The 12927-nt window shown below is 35.2% G+C and overlaps 3 protein-coding genes across 4 annotated transcripts; 2 read left to right on the top strand and 1 right to left on the bottom strand.

Moving 5' to 3' along the window:
- The first annotated feature begins 5030 nt into the window (after positions 1-5030).
- On the top strand, positions 5031-5878 carry LOC106292623 (protein GLUTAMINE DUMPER 1-like). The gene has a single exon (XM_013728249.1). The coding sequence runs from the start codon at positions 5185-5187 to the stop codon at positions 5683-5685; it is 501 nt and encodes a 166-aa protein (XP_013583703.1). The 5' UTR covers positions 5031-5184; the 3' UTR covers positions 5686-5878.
- A 1290-nt stretch (positions 5879-7168) lies between these two features.
- Positions 7169-9220, top strand: LOC106314479 (ADP-ribosylation factor 1-like). Its single transcript, XM_013752348.1, has 8 exons — positions 7169-7367; positions 7450-7488; positions 7562-7624; positions 7955-7973; positions 8058-8169; positions 8573-8620; positions 8755-8885; positions 8972-9220. The coding sequence occupies exons 1-8, from the start codon at positions 7265-7267 to the stop codon at positions 9003-9005; spliced, it is 549 nt and encodes a 182-aa protein (XP_013607802.1). The 5' UTR covers positions 7169-7264; the 3' UTR covers positions 9006-9220.
- Positions 9221-9233: 13 nt separating this feature from the next.
- Positions 9234-11928, bottom strand: LOC106314468 (probable protein phosphatase 2C 59). 2 transcript variants are annotated; one of them, XM_013752342.1, is made up of 9 exons: positions 11794-11928; positions 11359-11528; positions 10933-11060; positions 10753-10851; positions 10500-10658; positions 10231-10317; positions 10058-10149; positions 9793-9867; positions 9234-9682 (listed from the first exon to the last, which is right to left on the bottom strand). In XM_013752342.1, exons 2-9 carry the CDS (start codon positions 11436-11438, stop codon positions 9476-9478), a joined length of 927 nt encoding a protein of 308 aa, XP_013607796.1. In that variant the 5' UTR covers positions 11439-11528; positions 11794-11928; the 3' UTR covers positions 9234-9475. The 2 variants fall into 2 exon arrangements, with proteins under 2 accessions (XP_013607796.1, XP_013607792.1); XM_013752338.1 differs by lacking the exon at positions 11794-11928 and adding an exon at positions 11717-11734.
- Positions 11929-12927: the final 999 nt, after the last annotated feature.

Raw genomic sequence — 12927 nt, 5'->3', positions numbered from 1 at the left:
AAGCTGTGGCTCATGTATTGCTGTAGGGTTACTACTTTAGACTTCCTCTTTTTATAATCCGTCTTTATAAAAAGGAATCCATCTTAAAAAAATCCGTCTTTATAAAATTTATAGTGCATAGTTTTGAAAATTTAGTGCATAGTTCCTTATCTAGAAGAAGAGAAGTTTGTACGTCACCAAACACCACTAACACTCAAGTTGCGAATAATTTCATCGGCTTATTTAAATAATTTATGTTTTCCCTTCCATTTTAATACTTTATCTTTGTCTCTAATCCTCAATTAACTAACTAAGTATAAAGTTGGAATATTAACAGCATTGCTAGTAATCGTATATTTATGTGTGGATGCTATCTGACAAGAGTTTTCTTTGGTGATTGGCCGACTTCGCCAACAATTTCTATTATAGTTGAAATGTACTTAAATCATTTTAAAGCTATGAAAGTCACTAACAAGAAAAAAAAAGGCCGTTCGAGTACAATTTTGGAATCCGATTATCTACCGAAACTGCAATTAAATTAGAAAAAGGTTGGCATGCTACATCCCCTATATATTATTTGAAAAGCATTACAACTTTTTTTTGTATCCACATGTCATCACTAAAATGATTCTTAAAATCATTAGAGAAATATGTTGGTTCATCTAATTATATAATAAGTTTTTTATTAAACTAACAATAAATTCATCATTAATGTACTTTATTATTTCCTTAAATAAAATTTACGGAATTGCCTAATGTAACTAAAGTATATATGACAATTAATGATTTTGAATAATAAAGATTTGATATAAAAATAGTGTATCTTCTATCATATTTGTTTAATTTTAAACTATTAAATAAATTAAATTAGTTTCAAAATTTACTTTGAATAATTTTTTGATAAAAGTTTTGAACGATCATTGACAACTTATTTTTTTTTAAATGATAAATTACTAAAACTATTAATCTCACAATGAAAATTTTGTTATCAGTAATTTAAATTTAAAGGGAGGTACTTTGCTAACAAAGAATTCCTTGATTGTGGGAAGGGTTACAGACCATCGTACGCCTGACGTAGTATATTGTTTGGGAAGGAATTTTTGTGCAAAGGTTTGATCAGGTCCATTGGGAATGGTAGGTCAACGTGCGTATGGACGGAAAAATGGATTATGGATGACTTTCCTCGCAGGCCGGTCAATAAAGAAGTTTTGTGTGAGATCAATCTCAAAGTCTTGGCGTTGATTCAAAAGGGAGAGCAATGAGATGTAGGAAAGTTGAACAATACCTTTTCTGTCAATGAAGTGCAAAGAATCTTACAACTTCCGGTAGGCGAAGCTCCTGATAGAGACATCTGGGCGTACACGCCGAATGGAGCTTACACAGTGAAAAGTGGTTATCAGTTGGCTTCACATGCTAAATAATCACAGGTCATACAAACGGGGTTGAGAAATCCAGGTTTACTTGAACTAAAGAAGAATATTTGGAAGATTCCCACCTTACCAAAAATTCAAAGTTTTCTCTGGAGAGCAGCATCAGGTGCGTTAGCAGTGGCTGAAAGGTTGAATACTCGAGGAGTGCATCTGGATCCTCGCTGTAAACTGTGTATGACGGGTACTGAATCGATTGAACACGTGCTGTTCAAATGTGATATTGCTTAGGAGGCGTGGGACATTGCAGGGTTTCCTCCCATTGTGCAGTTGGCAAATCGTATTCTGGTGGAACTGATGTCTCTTTCTATACAAAGAATGGGGGATGATAACCTTTCGTTACTTCAAAGGAGAGCAATTCCTTGGCTACTTTGGACTATTTGGAAGAATCGAAACACTATCTTGTATGCTGATACACAGATCACGTTGATCACACAACTGCAACAGGCAAACGAGGAAGCTCGTCTCTGGCATGAGCTTAATGACGCCAAGCAGAGTATTGAGGTGGATGGTGGTTTAGGTAATGAACACAAGAGATGGGAACCTCCTTTATCTGGTTTTCGTAAATGCAATATTCATGCGAATTGGAGGAATGCGAAGCTTCATAGTGGTGCTGCTTTCATCACACGGGATTATAGTGGCAATGTACTACATCATGCCAGAGAGGCCCTCACGTTTTCTCCTAATAGACTAACGGCTGAGCTTCGGTGCTTGGAATGGGCGCTAAGAAATATGAAAGACCTGGCTTACCAAGATATTGTGATTGGTTCTGATTCTCATGATCTCATTGATGCTGTGATGCAACCATTGAAATGGCCGCGCTTCAGAATCTTATTACAGAAGATCAAGTCGCTATGCGCAACATTTTCTTCTGTAGCTTTCGAGACAGAGTCTATTGGTTCCAACAAGATTGTGCGTGAAATTGCAAAAAGTGTGCTTCGTGATGGCATGTTTCAATCTTATCTGGCATTAGGAGGACCAGCTTGGCTTCATCATCTGATTAATAGAGAGGCGATTCTTGTTAGCTCGTAGATCTTTTTAAGGTTGAGCTATTTATGTTGTTGTAGTTTGTTTCTTTCTGTATCCAAACTCCTTTGTGATATGATCATCATATCTTTGCAGTCGTTAAAAAAAAAGATACAAATGATCAAAAAAACTATATGAATAGAAATCATCATTTAATAGACATTAATATTAAAAATATATTAAAATATATTATCTATGTTAGTATCATTTAAACTTAATAACATATCCTATCAAATATAAAAAAAAATTTGGATTGATAAAATTGATTTATATGTTCGCACCAATTTAATTATATATTTAATAGTTACTGACTTTTAATTATTTAATATATATAATATTGATTCCGCGCAAGGCTCGGATCTTAACCTAGTTCTATATAAATAGAAATATGCGGAGTATTTCGAATCCAAGTGGCCTTGCTTCATACGAAATTTGCCTTTAGTAAATAAAAAAAAAACATACGATCTTAAATAATAACCGAGTTACAGGTTTCGGATTAATGTCTTTATTTTTTATCCTACTCTAACAATCATTATATTTACTTATATGATAATCATCGTTTTGCGGCCAAATCAACATGCTATGAGTAGTAACAAAGCTTGTTAATTAGTGATTTTGTAATATCGTTACAAATACCATGAGATTTGACTGAAGCTATAGCAACAAAAAGGTTTCCTATAAAATTAATTTCTGGTGGTTCTATCATCTAAACAAATCTTCGTTTTGATTTTAAGTAATTTAATTCCAAATTTTTATTATGCTAATAATGTTTTTTTAATCAGTTTTTTTAATTGCGATTGATTTTCTACTCAACATCAATTGAACTTGGCATAGAGAGATACCTAGTGTTTAGTGTGTAACATTTATTTAATCTTTGCTCATGTTATTTGAATTTTTTTGACTAAATTTATTTGAATTTTAGACGTTCATTTTATTCATGTACGAGAGATTAGAGTTAGGGTTAGTGAAGATACGTACTAAACGATGTGGTGATTGTCCGTGCAGAAGAAAATGTACTACACTCTACTGCTAAAAGGTACAACTGTCCAAATGGAAGCTGACGAGGTGTAGGGCACAAAGAAATAATACAATATTATTCTCTGATTTGTAATGATGATTTGATGGAATGCCAGTTAACAATATGGCCCTCTTATCACTTGGTGCTTGCTTTCTATTGTTAATCTGTTGGTATTAGATTAAAAAAAAAACAGTAAAAAAACCTTGGATCTTTTCAGAAAAGAGGTCAAACTAAAATTATATATGGTGAAATAAAAATCTGATATATATACATTAAATTTGTTAAAATATTACTCGCAAAAAGACACATGGGTAATTTTTTATGTTAGCCTTTCTATATAGGCAGATAGTCAACAAAATAGTAAAGAAAAACTAAGGAAGAAAGAAGCCCATGGTTTTCATTTTAACCGTGGATATTGGAAGAATTATACAGAAACTGAAGAGAATATATTATGTTCAACTAACATTCATATATATATAATTACTCAAATTAACATATATATCAATACTATAGAATTGACTGTACTAAAACTATAACTGCAATTATAGTAAATCGGACATCAGATTAGACATAACAAACTTTACAAATAGCATAAGTGAATGACGTTCACCACATAAACAACATGAGATCTTATCCACATCTCATAACGCAAAAAAAGGAATCATCACTTAGCCTGGCTAGAGAGACTAAAATATTTGTCAAATCATAAGCACCAAAGCCAATTGAAATTTTATGAATGAGTAAGAAAATAAAATGATATGTTGTCACTTTAACCCACAATCTATCTCTCTTTCTCTCAAATCATCTCTGTTCGGTCTTATTCTTCTGCAAATATCGTCATGTTCCACTATAACCCCAAATATAATATGCTCTTTCACTGTGTCCTTATAATATATAGAGATATATAAAAATGTCAATGCGAGCAGACGACAATACATCGATTTCATATATGGCTAGCTACATCTGTACGGGCTATGTATATCTTAACTCTCAGATCACTATTTTAATTTGTAAATAAAACGGTAAAGTGTCCAGTTATGTTGTGTTGATACATCAACTGAAACGATGAATCATGACACTGTCCCTTATTTTATTTGTCACAAGAGATTAGAGTGGCTATGCACAACACAGCCAGCGTCGTGGGGTTATATATATTGGCATATATGTAAGTTTTGTTCATTTAAAAAAAAAAATTATTTTAACATCTTGTTACTACGGCAGAAACGTCTTGATTGTTGCCACCCTTGGATTTGAGCTGCGACATGGTATTAACACTAACATAAACCAAGCATTTTAAACGTCTTGATTGTTGCCACCCTTGGTAATAACTCCATGTAAGGTTAAACAAAAACGTGAAATAGATATTTTTGGGGGTGTTTTCTTTAGTTAGATATTTTTGAGGTTTTATGAAATAAATTCAGTACTATGGTTAAAAAAAGAGAGAGAATGATGGCATTCACTAAATTATAGTATTAATCAATCTTTGTTACAAAAAATAATAATTAAATCTAATCGTCACTACCTTTGTCTCCAAGTTGCTTACACCTATAATATAAATACGTCTCATTACCTTCCCCATCGTTTCATATTCAGCTTTCCTTTATCCCACTTGAAGTGAGCAAGTTAACAAGAAAAAAAAGAGTTGAGAGAAACTTATCTCTGTTGATAAAAAAAAAAAAAAAACTTCTCTAATTACAAAGAAGGGATAAGCAAAAGAAAGTGTTAAACAAAAAAATGAGACCGTTGAGCGTTCGATCGATGTTGCAAGAAGTGGCCATGCACACCACGTCAGCATCACCGTCATCTTCGGTGATTCACCGAGCGGCGCCGCAATCACCGTGGCATTCGCCAATTCCTTACCTCTTCGGCGGTTTAGCGGCGATGATTGGACTCATCGCCTTTGCTCTTCTCATCCTCGCCTGTTCTTACTGGCGTCTATCTCCTTCCGGAGAAGAAGATGGTCGGAACGGTGGAGCAGAGGACGAAGAGAAAGAGAGCCGGTCTGGGGACAAGGCGGAGAACGGAGCGTACGAGGAGAAGTTTCTGGTCATAATGGCGGGAGAAAACATGCCGAGGTTTATCGCCACGCCGGCGATGAAGAAGTGTACGTGTGGGGCTCATGAGGGTAAAATGGTAGTTTCTCAGGAGGATAAAGTTGTTGCCGGAGAGGAGAAGAAGTTGGGAGAAAATGAAGAGAAAGTGAAAGATACCGGAGAACCAACGACAAGCCACTAAGCTTTTTTTTTTTCTTACTTTCCTTTCCTTAATTAATGTTCTTTTTTTTTCTTTTTTGAGAGCTCTCTGGGAAATTTTCCTTCATATGTTTACTAGGAACGTAAACTCTACTAGAGAGCAAAATTTTGAGTTTTACTTGGTTTGTGATGTTTTTATCTTTTGCTATACTAAATACTTTATTCCAGGTTTTGTAGCTTTTGAGGAAAGATTTGATTACTCTGCACATACCAAACGATTGTAAATGCTGTTTCATACGTGTACATGCGTGTACATCCATATATTCAGGACTCGATCGTTTCATATACATGCGTGTAAATTAATATATACTTCTAGAAAAATAAAAATAAAAAACTTAAATTTCAACATAGTTTTATATAATGATTTTTTGGGCAAAGTGTAAACGTAAAAACAAACGCAGACACAACTAGATAATATAAACCCTAGAAGCTTTCAGAAATGTTTTTTTTTATCAGGTTACCCTTTGGAAAAATGTTTCTTTTTTAAAAAATCTGGTTAATCTAGGTTTCTAGGTTAGGGTCATGTAACTTTTTTCTACACGTTTCCTTCTTTGCTTGTATTGGCAAATGACATTCTAGTAAGGTGTAGATTTTTTAATTTCATCAAAACCTAATATGTAATTATTTTTATATATCTAAAATATTTTAAAGTGAAAATGCCGGCTAATTAACAAGCAATATTTTAAAATATGATATTCCCCGCTTTCTCCAAAATAAATAATATTCCCCATCCATTAACAAAAGAATTAGCTAATTAACAAAACAATTTGTTAGCAAATCATTTCTGTTGCGTATCCAGTTTAGCTATTCTGTGGGCCAAAGAGTTAGCAGAAATGCCAAGACGTGTCCCGTAATGTATTGTGTTGAGTTAATTATAGCAAAAAAGAATAGATTCTGCTTTGACATTTTTGACAACGGTGAGCTGTCTTTCGAGGCGCCGAGTAGCCGCGTCCTTGTAAAGTTCCAAACAATTCTCTTCCATTTGGACATTCTTTTCTTTCATTTACTAGTACTTTCTATCTCAACTATAGCAAAAAAGCTATGTGATTTAGATGCAAAACACTTCGATATGAATGCTGTCAATTGAAAAAAAGTTTTACTACTTGGCAGGTGGTAAATCAAGATCAAAAGTAAAAGTAAGGGAAGGAAGTTACCCCTCTAACCCTAGTAGTTTTTGTGTCCACCTCAACAGATAATGTGTGCATATATATATCATATTTCTGTTCAATACTGTATCAAAAAGTATTTTTTTTTTTAAATACATCTTTGTGCATAACTACTTTATAAATGCAAAAAAAATCAACACCAAAGCGTGAGATGGATGCTGACGCCAGGATGAGAGAGATGTCAAGTCAATTTGCAGAAGACATCAGTCTCATCTCATGTCCTCTTACTGGGCCGAGCTGATAGTAGCGGCCCATATATGTCCCGCTAGCTGAGCCAGAAGGTTTACCAACTCGCTAAATCTTCGACTTCTCTGCAAAGAAGAGAGCTCGATGATCCAAGAGGCGAAACTCTCTTTAGATCGTGTGATCTGATCCGAGGAGAAGCTCAGGAAGAAGATGGGAATCGTATTCACGAAGCTGTTTTCCTCCGTGTTTGGAAACAAAGAAGCTCGTATCCTCGTCCTCGGTCTCGACAATGCCGGAAAAACCACCATCCTCTGTAAACCATCGCCTCCATCTTCTATATAATGTAGTGGCTAGGGTTCTTGTGTTGAGTTGCATTTTTTTATTTTATTTTTCAGATCGGCTTCAGATGGGAGAGGTCGTCTCCACGATCCCGAGTATGTATTTCACCATCGACCCTCGCTAATTCCCACTGAAATCGATTTGATTTTGATTTGTTCCGATCTGCAGCTATTGGATTTAACGTGGAGACTGTGCAGTACAACAATATCAAGTTTCAGGTCTGGGATTTAGGTAAGCCTGACTTCGAATTTGAATTGCTCGAACAGTGAATTTGATTGATCTTTAGATCAAATCGTGTTCTTACGGATCCAGTTAGTCTTGGCTAGTAGATTATTAGGGCAAGTGATTGAATAGGCTCATGATATTAGCCAGATGTATATTTACACTGCAACTTGAATATTGTATCTTTGAGACTGATGAATAGTTGTGACATACACATAAGACTCTATGCTTTGCATATTTGCAGCTGTGGATATAGTGGATTGGTCATGATTGAACTGTAACCTTGCAACTATGGAACCTTTGGTTTAATATATTTACGATTGATTTTTCATTGTGCAGGTGGACAAACGAGTATCAGGTATAGCTTTGTTAAACCTTTTTTTATTTCCTCTGTTATCCTTTCTAGAGACAATGTGAATTGATTTTTGCGCAACTGTTGCAGGCCTTATTGGAGATGCTATTTCCCAAATACACAGGCAGTGATTTACGTTGTTGATTCGAGTGATACTGATAGAATTGGAGTGGCCAAAGAGGAGTTCCATGCAATTTTGGAGGTAAACTTAACTACTGCTGAGGTTTCATCCATCTTTCAATGTAATTGGTGTATTGTTTTCTTGATAAAGGGTTCCCCTTGTATTCAAACGAGGGGAATACTTTCTTGGTGGTTTCTCTATTGATAATACATTAACGTCTCAGCTTTTTAATCGGTAGAAACTGTTTTAGAAACTTATATATATGTTGCTACTCAATGTTTGTAGAATCTCAAACAGCCTTGTGTAATTAAACTGAGACATTCTCGGACAGGAACTGCTATTGATCCTGACTTGCTGTTATATAGATTTTTTGTGCATCATTTGACTGCTCTTCTGTGAAAATTATGATTTTTCTTGCCTCTAAAATAGTTCATCTATCACTAAGCAGCTAACTCGTCCTTGGTTGATCTGGACCTTCTTACAGGAAGAGGAATTGAAAGGTGCCATGGTTCTTATATTTGCAAACAAGCAGGTGCGTGCGATGTTGTTTATCTGATAGATTCACCTGGGAATTGTTAATTTCGGAAGCTAATTGAGAAGAATATGTACCACCATTGGATATGTTTTGCAAATATGTAATGACGATTATGGAATGAAATGAAACAGGATCTGCCAGGCGCTCTTGACGATGCGGCTGTGACAGAGGCTTTGGAGTTGCACAAGATAAAGAGTCGTCAATGGGCAATCTTCAAAACTTGTGCTGTGAAAGGCGAAGGACTTTTCGAAGGCCTAGACTGGTAAAGCACATGAAGAATTATTTCTTGTGCTTTTTTTTTGGTTCAGCAAAACTCTCATATATGTATATATTCTTCTCCTCCTTCAGGTTGAGTAATACCCTCAAATCAGGGACTGGCTAACCTCATCACTCACCACAAAGCAGCAGCGTGCGTGTATCATCTTTTCTACTGTTAGCTTTGCATTCTTCGACAAAGAGTTGATAGCTTATCGGTTATTCACCTCTTATGTTTTTGTCCGAAGAAGATGGGACTTGTGGAGTTGTTGTTGTGACATTTAAGACGGCATTTTTAACATGAAATTTAACATATAAAGATTACCAATAACGTTTGCTTCACTCTCGCCTATTGCAAATTTGAAGAATTTTTGATCGTGTCGTGTTTTATGTTTCTTTACATGCCCAAGTAACTAAAATGTGTAACAACAGAAGTGTCAGGAGACCAAAAACCATTCATGTTTCATGAGTTTTGTCTATGTATTCTTGAAAAACCGTTCGACATTTTTGAAAACAATATATAATCTTCTCGATTCATTTGTTATTTTGGGCGAAATCTGAAAAAGCGAGACCCAAAGGGAAACACTCATGTTAAAACTACGTTGATGAGTCACCGGGCCTTGTATCTGGTATAATACTGTGATCGATGTTGCTGCTGGAACCTACTCCTCCTGTTTGGTCTGAAAAGAAACGTACAACGACGCAAGTAATGTTGTCTGCACTACCTCTTTGGTAAGCTTCCGTCATCAGTCTTCTTGCACCTTCCTCGGGATCTTCTATTACCTTGATCATGCCTACGGCTTCCTGAGCAGTGAGGATCAAAACAGAGATGTGTTTACATGTCCATAGGATAGCGAAAGCTAACAAGGGAGAATTTTTGAAAATAGATTTAAACCAAAACAATACTTCCTAACCTCGTTAGATACAACGTCCCAGAGACCATCACTTGCAAGAATGAGAAACTCGAGAGAGCTATCAACTTTTTCCTCCTGAAATTTGCATATATGTTCATGAGTTAACCAAGGCAGAATTGGTTTAGTCATTCTAGAAAATAGTCTACAATATGTTGTATGAGCCTCATACTATGAGGTGACACAAATAGTCACTCCCGTACCTCGTACTTGAGTTTCATATCATTTTTCTTATTTACGGAAGGAGATTATGATGCAAAGCCAATACCTGTATCTCGGGATCAGCAACAACGTACTGCTTCAGTAACCTATCGCCAAATGCACGAGAAACAGCAAGAACTCCTCCAACTCTCCATGTACCTTTTAGCATAATACCAATTAAGTAAACGATACAAACGCATATAAGAAGAAAGGTTTCTAATAAAATAATCTTTTATTTACCAGCCCACATGACAAATCCTCCAGCATCCTCAATTCTTTGGCGCTCATCACTTTGATCAGGCTTGTGATCTCGGGATACAGCAATAGCTTTGACAAAAAAAAAAAGAATTATAGTAGTACCAGACAAGACAACACCACTAACATTCACAACTTCCTCCTAAACGATGTATTGTTTACTCCGCATTGAAGTTTTCATGTACAAGAGTGCTACCACCTAGAAACGGTACTATACATAAAAAAAAGGTTGACCAAAATTGAACAAGCATTACCATTTCCACCTCTGCATATAACAGCTCTAGAGTCTCCTACATTTGCAACAAGTAAACGGTCACCAACTAAAATGGCTGTTGACGCGGTCGAACCAGCATCTCTGTTCTGACTATTTTCTGAGTTAAGAAACTCTGAGTCTGTTTGTTTGTATGCATCAGCTGAAACGAGAAGCAATTAAAGGATAAATAAAACACCTATATAGGTCCTATGTAATAAATCATCTGGCCAACAAGATAAAATGTGCAAAACAACCTATTGCGGCTGTAGTGTCAGAGATGAACTTTGGATGCCTGATGAGGTTACTGAACAGATTTTGCTTCACATATTCAGCTGCACGTGCACCTCCATGTCCTGGACATAAACGTTAGCTTCATCACTACACTGGCACCTTACCATGTGGGAAATGTAAGTACTGGAGAGAAACATGTATACCATCAAAGACTCCAAAAAGACCAACGATTTCCCCATCAACGCCATCGATTCTAGTTTCATAGAAGTCCTCCATTGAAGATCTTTTACCAGGAGAGCTTGCATATCCATAGCTGAACTTCCCGTTGTGACTGTACATAGAAAGTAGATAAAAAAATCAATTATAACGTTTAATCTAAAACTGACAGAAGCAACAGCATGTACAGTCGAAGCCTTCATAGACTTATAAAGCCAAAGGAGTATGCAAAGAAACTCTTTACATGTGATGTTCAAAAGAACTCATAAGAGTTCAATCTAGTAACGATACTACTGTCTTAACATAACACCAAAAGCCTCTAAATTCAAAGTAACCTGTAATATATCTTCTAGCTTTAGTAACCTTAGAAAAGCAAAGATATGATAAATCTAGGCAAGAGAGAAGAAGTCAACCTGAGGCCGCCGCCGCTAACAGGTCCGTCGCCGGCGTGGACTTGGCTCGAAGACGACAAAACAGAATTCAGATATCCCATAATCACCAAAAGCCTCCGGAACAAGATTAAAGATCGAAACTTCAGTTCTGAAGCTGGTCCAGCTCCTTTTTTTTGTCGGCCAATCAAACCCTAAAACGACGTCGGAAAACAAGTCAATACACGAAACCATCACCAAATGCTGCACCAAGCTAAGATAATAAGTTAATAACCAATGACGAGATCGATAAGTGCTTAAACTATAACGAAACGATTAAACTATATTATCAAAAGCAGTGACCAGACAAATGAAAAACATTGAGCACGAGAAACAGCACGACCATGGCCACACGAAATCGATCAGATCGAGTAAAAACAAAATTAACAAAATGAAAGAGAAAGAGTTGTTGGAGCGTACCAGGAGAAGAAGAAGCTGATGAATATTTCAAATTCGACGGTTCAGAGTCCGACAAAGATTTAGGGATCCAATGGCTTCTGGTCTTCGTTTTGACAAAAATGGAGACGAAAAGGAAGAAAACACGTGGCTTTTGAAATCTGGTAGTCTCTCTGTATAAATATCGTATAAACCAGCGGTTTTCGTGGGGCAAGGAATTTTAAATCTAACTTATATCTAAAAATAAATTTTATTAAATATTATAAATTTTACTATTTTCTTACTAATATTTAATATATATTTGATAAATAGTAAATTAATTCGTATAAAACTAATAACAATGATATAAAATTTTATAATTATAAAAAAATTAGCTTAAACAATATTTATAAAATTTATTGATATATAAGAAACTAATAATCTTACGATTAGATATTTAATTTTTAAAAAAATTGTAAAAAAAATTAAAAGTTTTAGTAATACAAATTGTATAATTATACAAAAATAATAATATTTCAAATTTTGAAATGTTATCTATGAATATATTTATTTTATAGACGATGTATGAGTTAGTACCATATTTTTAAAAAAATTACCAAAAAAAATATCAATATTAAATATAATATATGAATTATTACCATATTTTAATAAGTTTGCCAAAAATATAAATCAACACCAAATGAAATTATTCATGTTATATTTTTCCGGAAGTCATGTCATCAATTTTAGTAGCCATGTTATATTTGTTTTGTGAAATTGATTATAGAGATAACATGCGGTAAAATCAGTTCGCAAATATAACGTAGCGAATTTGAGAAATAAAGATATTTATATATCCATAAGCGCAGGACTCTCACCTCGTGGGCCGTGGGCTTAAGAAGATTATGATTACTATTTTTCTTGGCTGTTTTTGTAGAGCTTTTCGGTGAAACGAAGCTTGAATGAATCGAACTGCCATCTAACGAAGGCTATGACACGTGTCATCCATGCAGATGACTAGGGCTGGACAAATAAACCGAACCCAAAAATCCGAACCGAATTCGATCCGATAAAAATGAATCCGACCCGATCCGAACCCGACATAAATACCGAATGGATCCTGTTTTTTGGTATTTTGGGTTATGAGTATTATCCGAACCGAACCCGGACCTAAATGGA

This window comes from Brassica oleracea, chromosome C1 (assembly GCF_000695525.1).
Source record: "Brassica oleracea var. oleracea cultivar TO1000 chromosome C1, BOL, whole genome shotgun sequence".
Taxonomy (NCBI): Eukaryota; Viridiplantae; Streptophyta; class Magnoliopsida; order Brassicales; family Brassicaceae; genus Brassica; species Brassica oleracea.
The sequence above is the reverse complement of the archived record's forward strand: the minus strand, read 5'-3'. Positions and strand labels throughout refer to the sequence as shown.